Source organism: Anastrepha ludens, chromosome 5 (assembly GCF_028408465.1).
Source record: "Anastrepha ludens isolate Willacy chromosome 5, idAnaLude1.1, whole genome shotgun sequence".
NCBI classification, from domain to species: Eukaryota; Metazoa; Arthropoda; class Insecta; order Diptera; family Tephritidae; genus Anastrepha; species Anastrepha ludens.
In genome coordinates, this window is record NC_071501.1 from 36,505,455 (window position 1) to 36,529,336 (window position 23,882).

The 23,882-nt window shown below is 37.1% G+C and overlaps 1 protein-coding gene across 1 annotated transcript in view; it reads left to right on the forward strand.

Annotated features, from left to right (window-relative positions):
* The window catches only part of LOC128864654 (sodium/potassium/calcium exchanger Nckx30C-like), a gene marked incomplete at its 5' end in the record, with an annotated part of 177,423 nt that overhangs the window by 76,315 nt on the left and 77,226 nt on the right, over positions 1–23,882 (forward strand). Inside the window, one exon of the mRNA XM_054104410.1 lies at positions 4,765–4,958. Coding sequence (XP_053960385.1) covers positions 4,765–4,958 — 194 coding nt within the window. The remainder of the gene's footprint in view (positions 1–4,764; positions 4,959–23,882) is intronic.

Below are 23,882 nucleotides of genomic sequence, written 5' to 3' on the forward strand. Positions count from 1 at the left end.
ACTTATTGTAGTTTTATTCAGATGTGTACAACTTATTCGTAAAAGTAGACAAAAATTCAAATAAAAGTTGTGTTATATCAAAACGTTTCAAATAAACATTTTTAGAAAAAAAAACACATAAATATATAAAAGCATTACTGTAGGAACAACCAACCAATTTATTTAGCAACCCTCGCCCCACACCCACTCGCCATGGCATTATTGCATATAAACCAAAAATTCAAAAAAACGAAAAAAAACTCACCAATGCTTTAATGTTTTCGCTCAGCTTTCATTGCCAGGCTTAAGTTGAAAACCACGAGCTTTATTTGCACTAATACAAATGCAGTTAAGGATGCTTACTTTTTCTTTTTTCTTTATTTTGCAAAGCGGTAATGCTCAAAACTTCAGCGCTTTCGAAGCAATTTTATATTCACTTAAATTATATTTATCGCCACCAAATTAGCAAGTTTACCAAATCATGGGGCGATTCGTCCCGTAAATGTCACATTTCCCGTAGTGCGTGCTAAGCTTTCGCATAGAGACCCGCAATATGAAGGCAAGAAGATGAATTTGTAAAATAAAGTAGAATTTCCATAAAAGAAAAAAATGCAAATCATTATCTTTTCATTTTCATACAACACAAAAAACAAACACAAGCTATTGAATTTAACTTAAACTAAAAATAAAAACATAAAACAACAACAAACAAAATCCACTCCTAATCCCCCAAAAGAAACACAACTCCCCACTCCAACACTCCCAATCCGGCAGCAAAACACAAAATCAGTGAAAGTTGCTCTGAAAAGTAGACTAACCAACACTGAGGAAAACACGCACTCACTCTCATGCGCGCACGCACATCCCCACACACACATAGTACAAGCAGCGAACTCACACAAAAACACACACATAATTACATGAAATACAAGAAATGAAAAGCGAAAATCTAAAGTTTGGCCGTGGCGTGGTAAATATGAAAAAGAAAACGTAGTGAACCAATTTTTCTAGTACTTTTTTAATTACTGAACTTAGTAGCATGTCTAGTACTGCATAGTTGTTTAGTGATAGCGTCAAATCTGTATAAAAGAAACGCATTTTTTACTAGCGATTTGCCAATACCTAAGTTCAAAAAGCGTTGATATTTACAAGTTAGAAGAGGAAGAGAAGCTGGGAAAAAATGTGGTGCACAAAAAATTTTTTTAAAGGCCTAGTAAAAAAATGCTAATATAATAAAATATAAGGTGCAGTAAAAAGTTCTGAATGATTTTAGTGTAACATACCTCACGATGTACAGGTGTGTATACAAAGCATTGGATCGTGCTGTACAGTGATTTAAAGGGCACATCATTATGCTTCAAAAAAAAAATTCTTTGCCAGTTTTGTGTTTCCTGCTATTTACGGGCCAAATACAGTATGGAATGCAATTGCAGAGCGATGGTTCCAAATATTCCCGCAGGTGAATCGTCGAAAATGTTGATATAAGCAATGAAATCATCGGGTTCGGCCGGCATGCCGAAATTCAAGAAGAAATGAATTTCATATGGTTAATTATACCTACAAAGTGGCGCGAATTTAGTCACCCTATCGGTAGATTCGGTCACTTTTGTCACTTGTGAACTAAACAGCTACAGTTGCAAACAGACCAGCGGTCCATTAGTGGTCAAAATAATGATTTCCATCCCTCAAAATCATTTTGTTTTATTTGGCAAAAAAAGTTAATTTTGCGCCATCTCATAAGAGTCTATTAATGCTTTAAAAATGTTTCAGGGTCAATCTTTACCTCTTGACCAATGCTTCGGCTATTAACATACCGATCAACTTCGATTATTTCTGTGATTTTATCGATATTTTCGACATCTTTCACAATTTTCGGTGCATCTTTAACATCAAAAATGCCTGAATACCAGGTAATTACCATAAACACCACTCACAATTTCAGTGGTCTGGCTAGCATTTTCGCCTTTATCATAGAAAAATTGTAAAATGTACCGAATTTTCTCTTTGTTGACTTCCATTGTTAACACCCCGTAACTCACAACTGAACGCACAATCAAAGAACAGCAAAAGAATTTTTTTAGTATGAAATGTCACCCTGACAACGAGCATAAACTTTAAATTGTTTGACCGATACTTTACAATATATCGATCACTACGGCCACTTACCGAGAAAATAAGGAATTTCTTTTTCTGCAAACTAATCTCATCGTCGAATTAAAGGACAGGACCAGCCTGAAGGTTTGAAGATTAAGAAGTAGCAAATAATCAGTTTTCTTTTGCTGAAACTATTAGTCATAGAACTTTTTAACATTTATTTGCGCTTAGTACAGATGAGATGTAATACGGAAGAAATTTCTAAAAGCCAAGAAAATGTGCATTTTCTCAACTCACTTTTTTGTGGTGGCCGTAATGAGCCTCGCAATATTTTATTTGAAACAAGTAAATGACTATTTTTTAAAGCTTAGTAAATAATCTACAAGTCTTGAAAAAAGATTTTTTGGCAAATAGAAGCACTTTCTTATCTCTTCCACATCTCTTTTATTGCTAATAAAGTTAGTTAAAAATGTATAAAATTATTTACATATTTAAAAAGCTTAACGCTTCCGTAATGTGTCAAAATTTCAAGCAAATTAGAGGCACACTGGGGGAGATACTCCATAGAACTTTGCCGGAAAGAATTTAGCAAAGGCGACTACGAACTTGGAACAAGTGAGACTTTAGGCTCATTTCTCCCTTTTTTTTTGAACAACCGATATTTGTGTTTCTTAAATATAATACTTGAAAAGGCTTATGCTGCCGCAATCTTGTGTCAAAATTTTACGCAAATCAAAGAAAAACTGAGGGAGTTATAGAGCTTTGACCAAAAAAATTTTGCAAGACCGCCTAGGAACATGGAACTAGTGAGGCTTTAGGCACATTTGACTGATTTACCATTGATTACCAAGAATATTTGGTTTTTTTCAACATATTTCAAAAGGTTAACACTTCCGTAATTTAGTGCCAACGTTTCAAGCAAATTAGAGGAAAACTGAAAGAGTTATAAAACTTTGACTGAAACTTTCGCTCTATGTAGAAAATATTTAAAAAAAATGTGCAGCAATGGCGTGAAAACTATTTGAATTATCATGCCCACTACATCAAACAAAACTGCTTCACGCAGAGCTATGTATTACCTTTATTTAAACAAAAAAATTATTTTTTTGTTTGAAGAACGTGAAAAAGTGCGTAAAAAATAATATTACTTTTAACCAGCATTGAGAACTTTTTACTTCACCCAATACAATATATTACTCCACTATTAGCCGCTACTTTGATAGTGCTTTCTCTTTTTCTCACACGTACTCTATCGGCAGGCACTCAATTTCTGCCTGTTTTGTGCGCTATGTTCACAGTTTTCCATTTGCTCCTCTCGCGCTATCACACTATCTTTCTCACTTACTCTCTCTCTCTCGCTCTCACTCTCACTCTACCTCTCTCTTACTCGCTATTTCTAATTTGTTCGCTTCTTAAAGGCGTAGTTAAATTTTTGATTGCAGAAATAGCAGTAAATTCTCCAAATAAAATATTAATCAAATTCTCTGGTTCCTAGTGTTTGCTATTAGATTAGAATTCTCCTACAGTGCACCTTCTCTGTGCTCCGCTGTAATTCAGCTCTTATTTTCAACCTTTGGTGCTATCGCTCTCACTCACGCCTATTCACTTGCTCGCTCCCCGCCTCTCTGTCTTACTCATTACATTACCCCATTAGTTCTCCTTAGTTACGCATTTTCAGCCAATTAGCGGCAGTTTTTTGCTAGCAATAACTCTTTGCATAACTTTACTGTTTACTTCAACTCTTCTGCTCTGCTTTGAATTGCCTGTTTTCGAATTTTTATCACGTTAACTAGAGCTCTCTTTCTATCTACCCCTCTATCTCTCTCTCCATAACTGATTAGTAGACAAACACAAAGTTATTGAATGAATTAATTGATTGAAACAATGAAAGTTTTTAAATGCCAATTTTAATGTTTCAAAATTGTTTGATTGTTAATTAATTCAATGATTAATCGATTGAGTAATTGATTGAATAATCAAAATATTGTATTATATGAATATCAATTACTAAATTCAATTGTATAAATTAAATTGTTAAAATTATTTATAAAAAAAAAACAAAAAAAAATTGTAAAATTTCAAATAACAAACTCAATTGCATTCAATTCGTTTTTCGATTTTTAATCGATAAATTTTTTTCTTTTTTTCTTCTTTTTTAAATTATTTTCTACTTGGATTTTTGCGTTTACTCAAAACAAATCAAAACGATCGTATCGTAACCTCTCGAAAACCGTATCGGAATCGAATTCTGATTAAAAAATATTTGACAAATTAAAATATCTAATACACAAACAATCTCCAAACAATCGTCTATTGTAAAATCGTATCGAATCGCATCACGTACAAAATCAAAACAAATGCATCTGAAAACTAAATTCTATGCAAAACGTAAATCAATGCCAATGCCAATGCTCATATGCCAACAATCACGCAATTCCAATTGTAATAAAATTTAAATATTTCTATATTGAATTACATGAAAATTTGGAATTATTTTTTCCACCTCCAATGCAAATTGCAATGCTAAATTAAATTCAATTCAATTAAAAAAAAAAAAACAAATTAAACACAAATCAAAATTTCAATTATCTCAAAAATCAAAATGCAAATCAAAATGCACACAACAATTAATCAATAAATGAATAAATCAAAAAATTCAAAAAACAAATGCACACAATGACAATGACAAAGATGATGTTCCAGGCAAGGTGGACGAGAAGGCGACCCAACTGCATGCGATCGCCTCGCTCAAGGTATTGCTCGATGCAACGAAACCGCAACGCGGTGGCGCCACCACATCGGCTGCTAATCATGTTAAGATCAACTTGAAGGAGACCACATTGGCCGATCGACCCAATGGCAACATTGACACGACACTGGACTCGGTAAGTGGCAATTGTTTTGTTCCAATATTGATTACAATATTTTTGCAAATTTACATGTCTATTAACATTTGGTTCGATGTAATTAATTAGTAGTGTATTTGAAGCTGCTAAAATAAATCTATGTAAATGTATATTAGGCATATTTTTAGCTAGAAAGTTTACCTATAATAATCCAAAAATTACGGCATACTTTTGGGAGTGGCAATTAAGAAAATAATGAGTAGTAAGGATATAACCTTCAGTTTGCTACCCTCTGCTCTAAAAGTAATTCAAAAGCGGTAAATAATCCATATTTCAAAATGATCAAAGGCATTTCAAGAGCATTAAATATATTTCAAAATCATCACAAGTGTATGAAGGGCATTAAATATATTTCAGAATAGTCAAAAGTAAGAAAAATAATTAAATTCTAGACCCCTTAGATATATTCCAGAAAGTGCCAGATGGACTTCAGTGTCCATTGGCTCTAATTTTAAAAGAAAAAAATTTACCTCAGCATATTTTTAAATGCATTTCAAAGTGAATATTTGCTATAGCTGATTCTGAAGTACATTTCGCGCACTCTTAAATACTTTTCGCAATTTCTGGAATATATCGATCTATGCAATTGAAGTATAGTTAACGCTGTCTGAAGTGGAATTTAATATTCTGAAAAACATTTCATGCTTTTTCAAATTCATTTAACTATTTCCCACGTGCTGTTGGAAAAGAGATAGCTAGAAAACGAGAAGAAATCATGAAAACAAAATCCTTTAAAAAAGCAAAGCATACTTTTTGGTTGTAGAGAAATTAGGAAATTCGAAGTGATTAACCAAAAACGGCAAATCATCGCATTATTTTAATTAAAAGTAGCACACTTTTAGAAATGCAACGTTAGGTGTTTAAAGTAGGTACGGGTGGTTGCAGAATCGAATTGCTACTTTTCAAACTTGGAGAGCAAATCCTATTATTCGGAAGAGATTAGCAAACTAACACAGGGTTGAACGAAGTTTATAAGCGTAAAAGATTAGGTTAAGTTTTAATAGCAGGGCACGCGAGAGCAGGGCAGCTAGGGAGAAGGTGCTGAGATGATTCCACCTCATCCTCCATACAGCTGACGCTAAAATTACTCGAAGCAATTCCAAGTCTCACGGCATGCATATTTCGTTTCATACTGATCTGACCCCCATCAGCTTGAGAGCTGAGATTTTGTCATCTTCAGCAGATCCCTTGAAAGCCTCCAATGCACCCGTGGCCAGAAGGATTTCGCGTTCATACAAGTTTGAGTACTTGCCCAGCGTTCGCTGAGTTGACGCGAATCCCATTATTCCAGGAGAAGAAGAGCGCAGGTTGTCAAGGGGATCCCAATCCTCTTCTTTCTTGAGAAAACAACCTAACATATCACTTATCTGGCCAGCTCATCCGCCTCACAGTTTTCCGCAATATCGCAGTGACTTAGAACCCAGATGACCCTTATGTCAAAGAATTCGGAAGCGATCACAAGTTAAACCGGGTGTTCCCTGAATAGTTTCGAATGCACCGTAATAGAGCCCAGGGCCCTAATTGCCGCTTGACTATCGGAGTAAACAGTTATTAAGCAAGTGAGGAGCGGCTACCCTTGCGTGGAACACACTGCAGTGATCCGGTAACCTGAATTTGAGTCTAATGGGAGCTCTTCGCAGAATTCTCCTCCATCCAACTTCGAGCCATCCGTGAACAAGTTCACCAAGACCAGTCTTCAAGTGTTGTATGCAGTCCACTCCTCCTTTGATGGAATGTGGGTGGATGTGAATTTTCCCCTTGGACTAAGCGAAAGTATAAACTGATCCGTTGTGAGTAGGATAAGCCCAAAGTTTCTATGTATACCTGAGTGTGCGTAAGTGAGGTGGAGCCTGCAGCTCAAGACTTTCCACCTGATTGTTGTACGTACCTCGGCAGTTTTGCTCGCAATGTCTACAGCCTAAGTCACTTTAATCTTCCGTTGGACACCTTTTTTAAAACCTTTGATTGGGCACCCTGGCCTGGCCTATTTTCTTCCTATTCGAGCATCCTTTTTAAAAGGTTATATCCATAGGTAGGTAGGTAAAATGGTTGAAGCGCCCTTCTGGCACCCCTCAAGTAGCACTAAAGCGCCATTTTGGTAACATTGTGAGACCTAGACCAGACAGAGCTATTGATGTAATTGAGAGGATTGATGGGATTTAGGTTGGCGCACTGCCCAAGGCTGTCGAAGAAAGGAGCACCCTGTGATCTTAATCGTCTATCTGCCAAACCCGAACATTTACAGAGAAAGTGCTCTACAAGCTCTTTCTCTGAAAGGTCTCTACATCTTCTGCAATGGGGGTTAACTGGTAACCCTAGCTTTCCCGCGTGTGTGCCGATCGTCCGGTAACCAGTAAACACAGCTACAAGTTTGAAACTTGAATGGGGAGGAGTCCAAAGGACTTTCTGAGTTCTCCGTCTATTGTATTGGGACCAAAGGGTTTTCAAAATAGCACATGACGAAAAGGAGATGCATCTTTTCTGCGCTTTCCTGAGAAATAATTTGTGCAGTTCCCTTTTAATAACAATCAGGGGATGCCGATGCCAAGATAGGAGGTCTCTGAGGCCAATTCAGTACCCTTCCTGGCAAGCTCATCAGCAATTTCAATTCACTCTATGTTCTTATGTCCTGAAACCCTGATTAGAGAAATGTTACCTGCACCTGCTCAAGAGATTTGATCTCCTCCTTACAGGAGTTTACTAGTTTATTTCTGCACCATGACGTCGTCAGAGCCTTGATCGCGGTTAGACTATCCGAAAAATATTAAAATCCCCTCGCTCCCTAAGAATTTTGCATATCTGCAGAATCGCAAAGGTTATATCCATAAATCGATAGAAATTTAATTATAGGAAGCTACCCTGGGCTTCCTATAGGCGTTGGCTATAATAGAAATATGTTAAACTCATGGCCCAAGTCGAAGAAGTCTGGCCAGAAAAGTTTACTAGTATCAGCAGAGCAGCTGATTTGATTCCTTTCCATTTTCTTGTACTCTAAATTGTCAAATATTGTTGAAGTTGCTCTAGACTGCCAATTTTTGTTTATAGATTTTGTCATTTAAGAGGCCAAAGACAAAAACAAAATACATTGCACTTGTTGTTTTTGCTCTACTGCCTACCTATTCAATGTGCCTCAGAAATTGGCCAAAATCTCTCTTTCTCTCTCCTTCTCTCTTGAGTGAAACTATCTCAAGCCACAATTCAATAATTTTAAGAGCCAAGAAGTATGCTTCTACTATTTACTCAGTAAAATCGTAAAATATTCAAGTAATTTAATGCAAACCAATCAATCAGACCCCAGAGTATGCCATAAAAAAACCGTATTTTTATAACTGCAAAATATTGTATTTGCATAAATATTGAGTGTATTTGAAGTAAAGCAATGAGGCTAACGATTTCATCACCGATCGCATTCAAAATAAGTGCTTATGTACCTACATATACACATACATACATACGTTTCTTTTCATTTACCCAGGTAATTAGGCGCCCATACGAAAAGTCACACACTATTCGCTGCATCTATTAGCTCTATATTTTTGACTTTCTCTGCTAGTCTACTTATTTTTGAAGCTCTGTGCGAATTTTCATTTGTTATTTTCTGAACAAAATATTGTTTTTTGCTGTCAGTTATAAGTGTATGTTTTAGTATTTTCAACAGTTTTCTGCGTCAAATGCGTTTACTATAAATTTATTACACAAAAAACAAGAAACATAAAAAAGTATTTAATTACGAATGCAAAGCATTTTTTAATAGCAAATCGGTTAGTTGAAAAAAAAAAAAAAAAAAAATAGTCGAAAATTCTTTTATCTGTAGTTTGAAGAGCAAAAGCACACCTAAATTTTACTAAGTGCTGGTTCATTTTTTAAAAGTCTTAATCAACTGAAATTAATTATAGATTTGTTGGTTATTTGTATGTGCGTATTTCGTTTGGTTTTTTTCACAAATAAACACGCACACACACACACACACATACACTTTGTGCGAGTTCAACAATATTGCATTCCAGATTTTTGATGTGCTAGTAAAAGTCTAAGAAAGCAGTGCAAAGCAACCACAACCACAAACACACCCACACCCACACACACAAATACACTTCACCCATGCGCGCACTGGAATAAGTAAGCCCGGCGGCAATGCGAGCACCTCTAACCCCTTTGCCGTACACCAATGTTATTCACTTGCAAACTTTACACTACAAAAATTCGGCAGCATGAAATGGAAAAAAATCAAACGCACAAAAAATACGAAGTATGAGTTACTTGTATGATTTTCTATGGCTTATTCCAGTTATGATAATTTCGGTATACTCAAAACTCTCCACTTTTTCTATTTGACCTGAGCAGAAAAACGGCATGTTAAAACACCGCAACACCGCTCTGCCACCACAAATTTGAAGACAAACTTGCGCTTCTTTGGTCAGACGTCGCAAGACGTTGAAGATTTCAGGCTTATTTAGTCGTCGTGTTTTTGGCCTAGCGGCTTCAGTTAGCCGCAAATTGCTTACAAAGGACTGGATACCCGCAAAATCATAATATTTATATTAAGTGACCAATTTTACTATCTCGACGAGGGCATTCACAAATGGAAATATTCTTTGGCCACATTTATTTTTGACGAGTATCTGGCTGAAAATAAAAAAATAAATCCTCATTTGTTACATATCTTTTTGGCGCTACTCTCCCACTGATATTTACAACCATCGTTGCTCTCTCACCATAAAAGCGAAACTGAATATGCGCTCCTTACCGCAGTGATTCTCATGTCTTGCCTTCGTCTGTTATATCTTTTTTTATAACTTGTGGCTAGATGCTCGCCCTCAGTATTTGGTGCTCTCTCCCCGCACCTGTAACCCCCTCTCTCTTACACCCTTTTTGGAGGGTGTTTAACGGAGTTTCTCCTCCTTTTTTGGTATGCGTCTTTAAGTATTCTACAAATGGAGGGATCTACAGTTTTTAGCCGCATTCGAACGGCAAGTGGTTTTTTTTATGAGGAGATTTTTTTCATGGTAGAAATACACTCGGAGGTTTGCCATTGCCTGCCGACGGGCGACCGCTATTAGTATTATATATGGATAAAAAACTAAGAAAAACTTATATTTACAAGTTTTTGTCGCGCCTCCCATTGATATTTACTAAATATTTGCCCCTTGGCCAAGCAATTTTCATGTCTTACCTTTGTCCGCCAGATGTCTTTTTGCTCGGTGAATACATTACACTTTTTCTCTTCTCTCACCTCTCTCTCTTGTTTTTTTTTTTTTTTTGGTGTGTGACCGAGTTCTCAAGACGCATACCAAAAAAGGAGGAATCTACAGTTTTACGCCACCTGTGAATGACAGGTATTTTTTTTATGAGGAGCTTTTTCAAAGCAAAACTACACTCGGAAGGTTGGCATTGCCGGCCGAGAGGCAACCGCTCTTAGAAAACACTGTTTTTATAAATTTGGTGTTTCGTGCCCAGGATTTCGAACCTGTACCCTTCCAAATGACAGGCACGCACCAACCCATTTGACTGCAGCAGCTGCATACTTTTCGAAAACAGTTTTGTGTTTCTTTGTGTGGCAGCAAAGCCAATTGATTTTCTTGACTTTCTCTCTTCCAAATGGCTTGTGGCTAAATTCTCACCCACCATTAACTCGTTATCTTTCAACTCAAACTCGGTATCAGATTTGTTCATCATTAATAAGTAGAAGTCACAAAACACAAGGTCTTATTGTCTACCCGCATCCAATAGATGCCTTTTTGAAGCGGCTTGTAGCCAGATGCCCGCCATCCTTTACAGCAGTGGCATCCCTTTCCCTCAACACAAACCCAGAGCTCTGCGTGACAGCTCTAATATGTAGAAGTTGCAAATTCCAACAGTGTAGCAGGGTTGATAATCCACGCTGTATGAATCATCTTAGAAGAGAAGCTTAGTCTATTTCCTTCTCTCACTTTAGAACTAAACCATCAAATATAGCCACTTTGCTAGATTTATCAAGTGCATATATCAACCTAACCTATGGTAATAAGAAGCGCTCCTCCAAATTGGGCCTGAAAATGGGAACAGCTGCTTGCTTTCTCCTGTACTAGTCCTATTCTGGTATCCCCCTGCCCAAGTGATCTCCAGTTGAGGCAAAGCTCATAAATATTTCTTTAATGATTTAAAGATTCCTCGGCTATTTTTTCTTATTGAATTTTAGAGCTCACTGCATTCTACGGTTTCATCTTCAGTTGCGGTGCAATACACTCGGGGCTTGGGTTGCCTGAAGCTACCGACATACCATTTCTTGCTGACCGATGTGAGTATGTGAGGAGAGTGTATTCCTGTGGCTGAGTGGCATCAAGGACGCAAAATATTTGTCTGATTTCACTATTATGGATTCCATTGCTTTCTATGCGGCTTGACTGACAGCGAAGATTTTAAAAATTTTCGAGCTGAAGCTTCATACTTATTACAATCTAATACCTGATGCCTAAGAGGACCTTCTGTATAGCAGAGCTCTCCACTGAGCAAAAGTCTCGTTTGATTTTTTTCCTTTTACGAGGTGTAAAAGCACTCGAAAACCGTAGTCAGTGTGAGACTTTTACGCCACTAAAAGCCCCTCAAGTCCGATGGTTCATCCTACAAGGATTCCAATTTGGTAATTATGTCTGGCGGCCGTAGTGGGCAAAAAGTTAGTTATATTCGTCAGCTGTTCGTCTTGCTGCATTTTATCAATACGGCAGTTGTTCTTGCTGCTACGTTTGTCTAGTAGCATTCCTTCGCCTCCAATCAATGTTGCGAGGTTACACCATAATTCATGTTGCAAAAGTTTGTCCCGCTCTTCACTTTTCATCCGATTCAAGTATTTGTGGGGCTCGATTATTATTCGTTAGAAACAAACCAGTTTTCTTTACTAGATCAACGTGTTTTTTTAGCAAACCTGATGCAATAAAAGGCCACATGTTCGACCGTCCGCTCTTCGTGCAAGCATTCTGGACAATGAAAACTACCAGCCAAGTCAAGCCGATGCAGATATTTTTGGAAGCATTCGCGTCCGCTTAATAGCTGCGTCAAGAAGAAATCAACGTCTCCGTGTTTTTGACAGATCCACTCGTTAATCCGTGGGATCAACCTATGCGTCCACCGGCCTTTTGGTGGCTGCCCCATTTTGATTGCCATTCAGCTATCGAAGTAAAATGTTCTGCTTGTTAGTGTGGGATCAATGTGCATGCCAAGATTTTTTATAGACCTTTGGGATTTTTTTAACGTGATCACCAACTGATATTAACACAGGGTTGGTCCAAGAACAGATCCTTGCGGAACACTACCAGACACGTAGTGACTCTTTTAGTCCTCCTCTGCATCATATTGCAGTACTCTCTGACTTTACTCAATTGGCCTTCTTAAGACAGAATTCTGAAATCAACGCAACGAGATGAAATTAAGTCGCCCCTCTTAATTTCTTTCGAGGTGGCTTTATACTGTGCAGCATACATATGTAATTGGCTGGCCTCCTTATATGGTTTATTCAACTTAATGGCTTCCCTTCTGGCTAACCCATTAAAGTGGGATTCATACTGGTTGTATCCGCGCAATTTACAGTTTAGAAGATTTTTTGTCCGTCTATTATGTGGTTGCCCCTAACGAACCTAGCTCTCATGCGCTTGCGCAGCTAAAGATTTTCAACATTAGGATTTCGTTGTACTTCCTGGTCTTTGTTGCACTTCCTGGTCTACTCTTCTGTTGCACTGAGTTATGTACCGAGTCAATCTCCACCACTAAAATATACGTGCATATATATGTACATCAAAAATAAGATAATAAATATGGTTTACAGCTAAATTTTCTTGAATCCATTGGAATTTTCAGTGATTCAACGGTCATTGACCGCATGTCTCAGTGAGAAGAAGTTTCTTTCGCTAAATTTTTGAAAAAAAAAGTATTTTTTTATAGTATGAAAACCATTCTTAAATGATGCCAAAGTTCTAAAATCTGAATATATTGTTTTTCGGCCCCACTGTTGTCTAAACGAAATAAATAAATATAATATTTTTTTTTAATATCAATGATTATCACTTTTCGATTTAATACAGTAATGTCCAATCTATATTAACAAAAAAAATCCTGAAGCATTAACTCCCTACGTCATTCCAATCCTAACATTTTGTGTCTAGCATCGTCTATAAAAAAAACCTCTATATGAAACCCACCATCTGTATCAGTAATCGGCACCGGTTGGCACGTGGCTTTTAATTGCCCCTTCTCTAACGCATGTTAACTGACAGCGAGAAGAAGAGCGCAAAGGTCGCTATGTGACTAACGGCCAAGTGAGAAAACAAAATATTTGAATGTATTTGTTTGCCGTTCCCTGATCTATAGAATTACATTTCCAAAAAATATTGTACATCACGGTTCTTTCGCTCGTAGGCAAACCAATAACACTTTCTCTCTATATACATATTTACATATGATAATGAGTAACTCTCTCCCTCTCTCTCAATTTTCTCCTTTAAAAGTGTTTGCCCCTTTCGTGTTAAGTGCATAACTGTTTAATGTGGTGTGTGTTATGCAACTGTTTATGAATGTATGGATGTATGCGGATGTGATATTTTGTTAATTAATTAAATTTAGGAATAAGAAATTTATTTATTTTTGTTTTAATTTTTGGATAGATAATATAATAAAATAAAAGAAAAAACAAAATCGTTTCTGCCTTGAATTTTGATTTAGTTTATACTCTTTGCTAGTTTTATTATTGTACTTTCAATTAAATCCAAAATATTACCCAAGTTTAGTTAATGAGTACAAACAAAGACTTCTTTTACTACCCATACTCTCTCACAAGACCATCACCCACACCTACATATCAATATATATATATTATATACATATAAACACATTACATAACAAAAACAAACATTAAGCATCTGCTCTGCGCATGCGCTGCTTAATTTAAAATATCAACTCCAATTTCAAAAGGCCATCCAACTACTAAACTAAATAAGTTAATTTTACGCTTATACTCTTCTAAGAAACGGTTAAGTAAGGCTTGATCTGTCATCTATTCTAAAGCTTATGGGTTACCGCATAGTTAAAAATATACCTGTATATATTTTCTTTTACTCTTCCGATATTTGCTATGGAATCTGTAGATTTAAGGTAGTTTGCAGCGAAGTAAAATCTTTACGGAGCAATAACTTTCACTACAATTTTCTCTTATGAGTTTGGAAGAATTAAACGTTCGCCCTGCACAGGAGGCTTTTGTAAAAGCTAACCTATAAACTGCATGGCTTCTGTATTTGTACCCAAACTAACCGCAGGCGTCATAAGGTCATCATAGATAGTACGTCATGAAGTTAAAAAAAATTGTGTAACGAAATCACCCCAAAGTTCATTTTACCCCTCTCATGCCTTCCAACTAAAGGTTGCCCCATAATAACTCGCGAGCCAAGACAATAAGTGAAGAAATGTAGAAATAGAGCGTACATACAACTCACATTCCTATCTGGTATCTTCTTAACATGGATTGTTGGCGATGTTTAAATGCAGGCTCAGAACAGGCCACTGACAAGAAATTTCAGAAGTCGATGATAGATATTACATCCCTATAAGTTTCCCAGGAGTGCTGACAAAATAGGAGCAAGCCTAAGGAACAAGCCTAAGAGGCAAGCTAAAATTAGGGCAGCTAACTAGAAAATGGTAGGATGATACACCTCATCGACCTTACTATGGCGGCAAGGAATTGAACTAGCGCTAAATCTGGTAGTATAGATTTATACCAGCTAGAAATGTTCCAGACAAAGTTTATTTTTCGAGGACGAAGCATCGAAAGCCTAACCTCGTCAGTGTGAGACTTTAGGCCAACCTAAATCTCTTACCGTAACAGGACCGATCTCCTCCGTTACCACCGTCAAGCATTTCGTTGTAAGGCGATTAAAACATTAGACTCAGCAATAAGTGCTGATGTAAAATATCAGAAGATGCATTTATTTCTTGCCCCACCCACTGTTTGAACCATTTCAAGAAAAAGACACCACATATATCAGTTTGCTAGTTAATACTGGCTGGTTTTCCTTTCCATCTCCCCCTACTGGCGTCGATACATTACTTCAAGAGTCAAATACAGCTTATCCCATGCGTCGTTGCTTCTCAACATCAGTGGCACTAGATTCGGGACTATGACGCGCGGCCGAAACTGCCCTCCATTTGTTCTTTACCCTTCTGAAATAGGAGCATATGAAACGCCCAAGTTCCCCATCTTCGGCAACAGCTGATTCGAACTATTCGCACTATGCTGAAACTTTGCTTTAAAACAGCTATGATCGGTGAGAATTCTGGTAAGATAATAATCTGCATCACCAGGCTCTCTCTCGCGCCATGTTTTAACTGAGGAGATGAGCCAAGGATGCACCTGCATTTTGTGATTGATTTGAACTATGGCTAGGGAACATAATTTTAAAACGCTCCATACCAGCACTTCCATCTTTGATTATTTACCTTCTTCTTGATTGGCGCGATAACCGCTTACGCGATTTTGGCCGAGCTTAACAAAGCGCGCCAGTGGTTTCTTTCTCGTGCTGACCGGCGCCAGTTGGGCACACCAAGTTGAGCAGCCAAGTTCTTCTCCAACCGATCTTTCTAACGCAAAGGAGGCCTTCCTCTTCCTCTGCTACCACCAGCTGGTACCGCATCGAATACTTTCAGAGCTGGAGCGCCTATTTTATTCTTTACCTACACTCGTATGTATCTGAAATTTATTAAAAATGCACGTTCATGCTTCCCTGGTCATTGCCAATCTTTCTACTACTTCTTTGAAGTCCTCAACAACTCCAATTCAAGCATACGAGACCAAAGTCCCAGACGGCTAGTTCTCCATTTCAAAGCTTACGAGGTACTTTCTGGCATTAGCTTAACTACCTCGACTACAGTGAAGATTTAAGCTCTAAGAATACACCAATACCAATACACGCCAGCAGCTTACAAAAGCTGTTGATCGGCAAAATCGGGTAGTAAAAATTAGCTGCTACTTCTTTTTTCACTTCTGTGTCTTTTTTGTGCTCGTCAATGATTTCGTCAATTGGTTTTAGAACATTTATTTAGAGTGCACTTGAATATTAACAGGTTGGCCTGATTACTCGAAATGCGCTGGCATACAACGTTGCCTATTTTCACACTTAGGCAAGCACTACTTAAAATATTCACTACCAATAAAGTGAGCGCACGACTGTAAGTATATACATATGTATATATGTAAATACGGATAGATATATACCGTTATATATGTATGTATTTCCACATATGTTGGTATATAAAGTTTTCGCAGCAGTAAATGCAAACCAACTCAAGTGAAACAGCCCACAACTTAGCTACCACAATTTCGTTAATTACGCTATCAGCATAAAATTAGCTCATAGGTCATGCAAGAGAGGGAGCAACCCTCCGATCCTATATACTCGTCCCCAACACCAATGTGTATGTATGTGCCAAGGAAGGCTTGTGGCAAGTTCGCAGTTGCAACATGTGCGCTGATTGCAGTGTAGCAACATATTAAATGGCATACACGAAACCATTACACACACACACATGCATGCGTGTGTGTGTAGTGTGGCACTAAAGTGTACTTTAATCTTTTGACGCAAGAAGTCAGCGCAACGATTATAACGCTAATTAGCCTGGATAGGAGCAGTCAAAATGGTTGGGCTAAAAAAACACACACAAAAAAAACACAACTTAGCCAAAAGTCACATACGGAATATCACTAACACATGCATAATAACAAGCAAAATATAGCATTCAACTTTTATACACAAAAACACCTAAATATATGTCCTTCTTTTTTCAAATCTGAACGCAATATTTTTAATCTAGTTTACCCATTCGCATTTTATTTTTGATGTTCCCAGATGGTACGTCTTGCTGGAAAATGTTTTGAATGTACTTGCTTTTATTACTATTTTAAGCTCTTTTGGGTATTTAGCTGTGCGTTCTCCAAAATTAGTATTTTCGAAAAAATAAAATTTTTTTAAATTGTTACTCCATCCAAGGCGAGCGATTTTTTTTTTTATGATCCAGGAGTACGCTTTCAAAGTTTTATTGTTTTGTGTATTTTTTTTTTTTTTGCAACGACTATGTGTGACTATCAAAATGAATACAACAACAACTTAAAATTTACACATACTTATTCATACATGTATGTACTTGTATTTAAGCGTATTGAACGACTCACCCTATCTTTATGAAAACATATTCAAGAATCAGCCTTTATTTATGGACTGTACATTTTCTCTACATACTAATTTGCCAAAATTCACCTTTACGTATCATTTAAGCGCTTCCTCTTATTGATTGCTCAAACTTTTCATTAATAACATCAGGCATATTAAGTGAGCTGATTAGTAAGCGGTTTGGCCTCAAAATTATGATATAAAAAATTTTTAAAATTATAATTTAGTTGGTCGCGAATTTCAATTAATTCAGGTTAATGGGACGTTCTTTCGTACCTATCATTTTGGCTGTACCTCACAATGACTTCTGCAGGAATTACGATGATGAAGAAGAAATTGAGTCGGTACAACACCTCCTCTGTAAATGTTCTGCACTTCAAAGAAGAAGAGCCGGAAAACTTGCAAAATGTCTCAGTGGAGTGATTAATCACCTTCTTAAAAAGATCTAAGTGGTTTAAGCAACTTAGCTAGTCGATGGTATCACAAAGTGCCTAAGGGCCACCGAGTGTCTTGTCTCAGCCCAAACAACCCGGCTAACCTAACCTAACCTACTGGTAATTTCATTTTATTTCTAGCAACTACTTTCGCCTATCTCATCTTCCTTTGCTTTATCTCTCATCTCATTTTGCTTTGGTGCTTACTTCCACTGGGTAGCCCATTCTTCCAGTTAACGCTGGGGCAAATAATTGCCTTCATCTCAAAAATGTTGTTCTCCTTGCGTAAAATATGACTGCCAACTTTTTCTTCTTAATTCGCATTCATATGTCTTGCAGGCCGAGATGTAAATTCTAGCAAACTTGAACTGAATGACAGCCGATGGCAGACAAAACGATGCATTAAGCGGGATTCTCTATACGTAGGAAGTGACTTCTTAAAGAGCTAATTCTTCACTAAGCGTTTTGGTTCTTACAAAAGCATTAACGAGCCAGACGCGTACACTTCTCTTAGACGTTTGGTCCAGCTCCTCCCCCGTTTTGTGCAGCAAATAATTTTGATGCGGCGCTTTTTCATGGCAGAAATGCACTCGGAGGTTTGTCATTGCCTGCTAAGGGGTGTGCGCTATTAGAAAGCACTTTTTCTATTATTTTGCTCTTCATGCACGGAAATTCGAACCTACGCACTACCGAAATGTTAGTCACGCACCAACCCATTCGGCTACGGGGGACGCCTACATCACAGATTTAAATAAATTAATAAATAAATCATACTTCAGTGATGACGAAATGGATTTGTCTTCCTTCGAGGCGTTCGTATAGCTTTCACTGGGAAACTACTTCGCTTAAATTTCAGGTAAAATTTAAGCAGCGAACCGCCTGCTTCCAAATCTAATAGGAGATGCTGCTTACTTTAGTGGACTCTGAAACCAAATGCATCCGAGTGGCCGCACTAAAGCTCTCTCTCTCTTTTTGCCTTTGTCTTAAACACCGGCGGCTAACCACATTTCGTCATAGAGAGTAGTAAAGCCCATTCTCGTCTTTTTCAACGTACAAATTTTATTGTATGGCACACAGGCATCGTTATTAAGAAGCTGGTGTATGCCCTCAAATCGTAATCCTTAGTTCCTTCGCAGTGTAGGTAATTCTCAACCGAGGGTTAGTTTTCGTTCTTACTGCGGAGAATTTTTACGTGGTGGGTCCCAAACTGAGCGCACAACTAGATATCCTGGGTTACTTCGCCTTCTCTAATTAGAAAGATCAAGTGGAGAAGGATTTGGCTTCACAGAAACGACTGGCGACGAATACCATCAATTTCAGGCCATAAAAAATCGTTAATCATCTCTCGATAGCGCAATCCATTCACCGTAACTGTTGCTCCAGCTTCGAAAAAATAAGGTCCAATGATTCCGCCAGACCATAAACCGCACCAAACAGTCACACGTTGAGGGTAGAGAGGCTTTTCAACAATAACTCTTGGATTTTCTGAGCCCCAGATCCGACAATTTTGCTTGTTGACGAAGCCACCGAGGTAGAAATGGGCGTCATCACTCAAGATGATTTTTCGATGGAATTCCATCTCACTCTACTGGAGTCGAAACATTACTTCGAGAGTCAAATACAGCTCATTTGATTATTGACCTTCTTCTTCTTCTTGATTGGCGCGATAACCGCTTACGCGATTTTGGCCAAGCTTAACAAAGCGCGCCAGTCGTTTCTTTCTCGTGCTACGGCGTCATCACTCAAGAAGATTTTTCGATAGAATTCCGGGATCATTTTCATGTATTTCAACAGCAGCTCGAATTTTTTCACCAATTTCTGTATTGCGGCCCGACAAGGTGCTTCACGATAACCCAAAAATGTTCGAGTTTTACGAACCCTCTTTTTTTAAATTGTTACTCCATCCAAGGCGAGCGATTTTTTTTTTTATGATCCAGGAGTACGCTTTCAAAGTTTTATTGTTTTGTGTATTTTTTTTTTTTTTGCAACGACTATGTGTGACTATCAAAATGAATACAACAACAACTTAAAATTTACACATACTTATTCATACATGTATGTACTTGTATTTAAGCGTATTGAACGACTCACCCTATCTTTATGAAAACATATTCAAGAATCAGCCTTTATTTATGGACTGTACATTTTCTCTACATACTAATTTGCCAAAATTCACCTTTACGTATCATTTAAGCGCTTCCTCTTATTGATTGCTCAAACTTTTCATTAATAACATCAGGCATATTAAGTGAGCTGATTAGTAAGCGGTTTGGCCTCAAAATTATGATATAAAAAATTTTTAAAATTATAATTTAGTTGGTCGCGAATTTCAATTAATTCAGGTTAATGGGACGTTCTTTCGTACCTATCATTTTGGCTGTACCTCACAATGACTTCTGCAGGAATTACGATGATGAAGAAGAAATTGAGTCGGTACAACACCTCCTCTGTAAATGTTCTGCACTTCAAAGAAGAAGAGCCGGAAAACTTGCAAAATGTCTCAGTGGAGTGATTAATCACCTTCTTAAAAAGATCTAAGTGGTTTAAGCAACTTAGCTAGTCGATGGTATCACAAAGTGCCTAAGGGCCACCGAGTGTCTTGTCTCAGCCCAAACAACCCGGCTAACCTAACCTAACCTACTGGTAATTTCATTTTATTTCTAGCAACTACTTTCGCCTATCTCATCTTCCTTTGCTTTATCTCTCATCTCATTTTGCTTTGGTGCTTACTTCCACTGGGTAGCCCATTCTTCCAGTTAACGCTGGGGCAAATAATTGCCTTCATCTCAAAAATGTTGTTCTCCTTGCGTAAAATATGACTGCCAACTTTTTCTTCTTAATTCGCATTCATATGTCTTGCAGGCCGAGATGTAAATTCTAGCAAACTTGAACTGAATGACAGCCGATGGCAGACAAAACGATGCATTAAGCGGGATTCTCTATACGTAGGAAGTGACTTCTTAAAGAGCTAATTCTTCACTAAGCGTTTTGGTTCTTACAAAAGCATTAACGAGCCAGACGCGTACACTTCTCTTAGACGTTTGGTCCAGCTCCTCCCCCGTTTTGTGCAGCAAATAATTTTGATGCGGCGCTTTTTCATGGCAGAAATGCACTCGGAGGTTTGTCATTGCCTGCTAAGGGGTGTGCGCTATTAGAAAGCACTTTTTCTATTATTTTGCTCTTCATGCACGGAAATTCGAACCTACGCACTACCGAAATGTTAGTCACGCACCAACCCATTCGGCTACGGGGGACGCCTACATCACAGACTTAAATAAATTAATAAATAAATCATACTTCAGTGATGACGAAATGGATTTGTCTTCCTTCGAGGCGTTCGTATAGCTTTCACTGGGAAACTACTTCGCTTAAATTTCAGGTAAAATTTAAGCAGCGAACCGCCTGCTTCCAAATCTAATAGGAGATGCTGCTTACTTTAGTGGACTCTGAAACCAAATGCATCCGAGTGGCCGCACTAAAGCTCTCTCTCTCTTTTTGCCTTTGTCTTAAACACCGGCGGCTAACCACATTTCGTCATAGAGAGTAGTAAAGCCCATTCTCGTCTTTTTCAACGTACAAATTTTATTGTATGGCACACAGGCATCGTTATTAAGAAGCTGGTGTATGCCCTCAAATCGTAATCCTTAGTTCCTTCGCAGTGTAGGTAATTCTCAACCGAGGGTTAGTTTTCGTTCTTACTGCGGAGAATTTTTACGTGGTGGGTCCCAAACTGAGCGCACAACTAGATATCCTGGGTTACTTCGCCTTCTCTAATTAGAAAGATCAAGTGGAGAAGGATTTGGCTTCACAGAAACGACTGGCGACGAATACCATCAATTTCAGGCCATAAAAAATCGTTAATCATCTCTCGATAGCGCAATCCATTCACCGTAACTGTTGCTCCAGCTTCGAAAAAATAAGGTCCAATGATTCCGCCAGACCATAAACCGCACCAAACAGTCACACGTTGAGGGTAGAGAGGCTTTTCAACAATAACTCTTGGATTTTCTGAGCCCCAGATCCGACAATTTTGCTTGTTGACGAAGCCACCGAGGTAGAAATGGGCGTCATCACTCAAGATGATTTTTCGATGGAATTCCATCTCACTCTACTGGAGTCGAAACATTACTTCGAGAGTCAAATACAGCTCATTTGATTATTGACCTTCTTCTTCTTCTTGATTGGCGCGATAACCGCTTACGCGATTTTGGCCAAGCTTAACAAAGCGCGCCAGTCGTTTCTTTCTCGTGCTACGGCGTCATCACTCAAGAAGATTTTTCGATAGAATTCCGGGATCATTTTCATGTATTTCAACAGCAGCTCGAATTTTTTCACCAATTTCTGTATTGCGGCCCGACAAGGTGCTTCACGATAACCCAAAAATGTTCGAGTTTTACGAACCCTCTCTGCCAAATTTTTGTGTGAATTTTCATAATTTCAATGCGTTGTTTAAGCGTGTATCGTTCCATTCTTATTAATGATGTAGTTTCTACTTGTTAAATATCAAAAAATGACAGCTTCAAAAGTAACTTCTACCGAAATAGCGGGCTATTCAAACTTATTTATTGTCTGTTATTGGAAAACGCTTTAGTTACGAACTTGCCCGCCAGAGGCAACCGACATAGTGCGAGTTGCAAAATACTTTTATGGCGTCGGTGTCCCTTTGTTTTCTGTTGCGCTCAGTATTCTCTATTTATCGATCAAATTATTATTATTTTTTTTGTTATTAAGTAGAATGGCAAATGTAAAACTTAATATAAAGAAGAGTACGGGGATCTAAGGCCATCGGGACTCGTTTATGCAATTAATTCTACAAAAATATATAGAAAATTAAACCAGCTCACCAGCAATATGCCTTATGGTATTTTTCAAGCTGCCCATTCCAATTAATTCTCGCAATTCTTTCACATATTAATTTGAATTATTTTCATTAAATTATTCAAGTAAATTACACTTTTCCAAAACATTTTTTGTTGTGCCACTACTTAATTTGCTCAGCTTTGATGAATTAACCGTCACAGGCGATTTAGAACTAATTCGAAAAAAATTTTAAATTAGCGCTCAATTTTAAATATGCAAAAGTTTAGATTTTTTAGAAATTACAATTAAACCAAATTTGGCAGTTAAAATGTTTGTTCATTTACCATTTCCTGATAATGCAACAGAAAAATCTTTGAAATCACTTCATTGTTTTTAGTTTAAAAAAATTCATTCATACCTTAGCATTTTCCTGCTTTTATCGAAATTAGCATTGCAAACTAGCTCATTCCCTCCTCCTGGGCACACGCTATGAAAAATGTAAAATAAAAAAAAAAAAAAATTATTAGAAAAACAAGCCAATTCGACGATTAATAAATTTTATTATTATTATAAAATGAATTTTTTTGGAGCAGCTTTTAATTGTTTGGATTCATTACTTCACTGCTCATTTAAATTTTTTGGTTAAAAACCACTCAATTTAGCTTATTTTTGTTTTACAAAAATTTCTAGGCTAACAAGTTTAGTTTGCTCAAGTAACTGCAATGCTTTTTGAGTATGCAAATTGGAATTTCAAATTTGTTAATGGCTTTTTTCAACAAAGTTTGTGTAAGGAAAAACTTAAGATGCATAAGAACAGTTTCGAATGATTTGAAAGCCATTAAAAAATATCACTTTTCTGTTCAAGTTATGAGTTTAAAGTACTGTTGGACACCTTTCTTAAAACCTTCGGTTGGGTACCAGGGTCAGGTCTTTTTTTCGTCCTGTTCGAGGATCCTTTTTAAAAAGTGATATCCGTAAATCGATAGAAAATTAAATTTTAGGAAGCTACCTGGAAGCTCAAGTCGTTAGCTTTAATAGAAATATCTTAAATTTACTTCCAAAGTCGAAAAACGCTGGCCAGACCCAGGTGCCCAGCTGAGAGTTAATTCATTAAATTTTTTTAAGAGTTATTTAAAAAAATTTTTTCATATATATATGTTTTAAATTTCCCCTTTTTTGACAAGTAAAATATTTAACTTTTAAAATTAAATCTTTCCACTAAAAATGTAAAATTTAAGATTTTACACCAGCAAGAAAAATAACATAAGAAAAGTTTCTATGAAGGAAAGATTTACTTATATCTAAAAATTATTAAAAAAATTTTACAAAACAAAAAAAAAAATGTTTTTTTTTATAATTTATTTAAAAACTCTAAGTCAAATACTTTTTGAAAGGATTAAAAAATTTCAAACTGGTTAATTTTTATCTTTTAATAAAAAAATTATTTCTTAATACGTATTTTAATAATTCAAGCTGGAAATTTT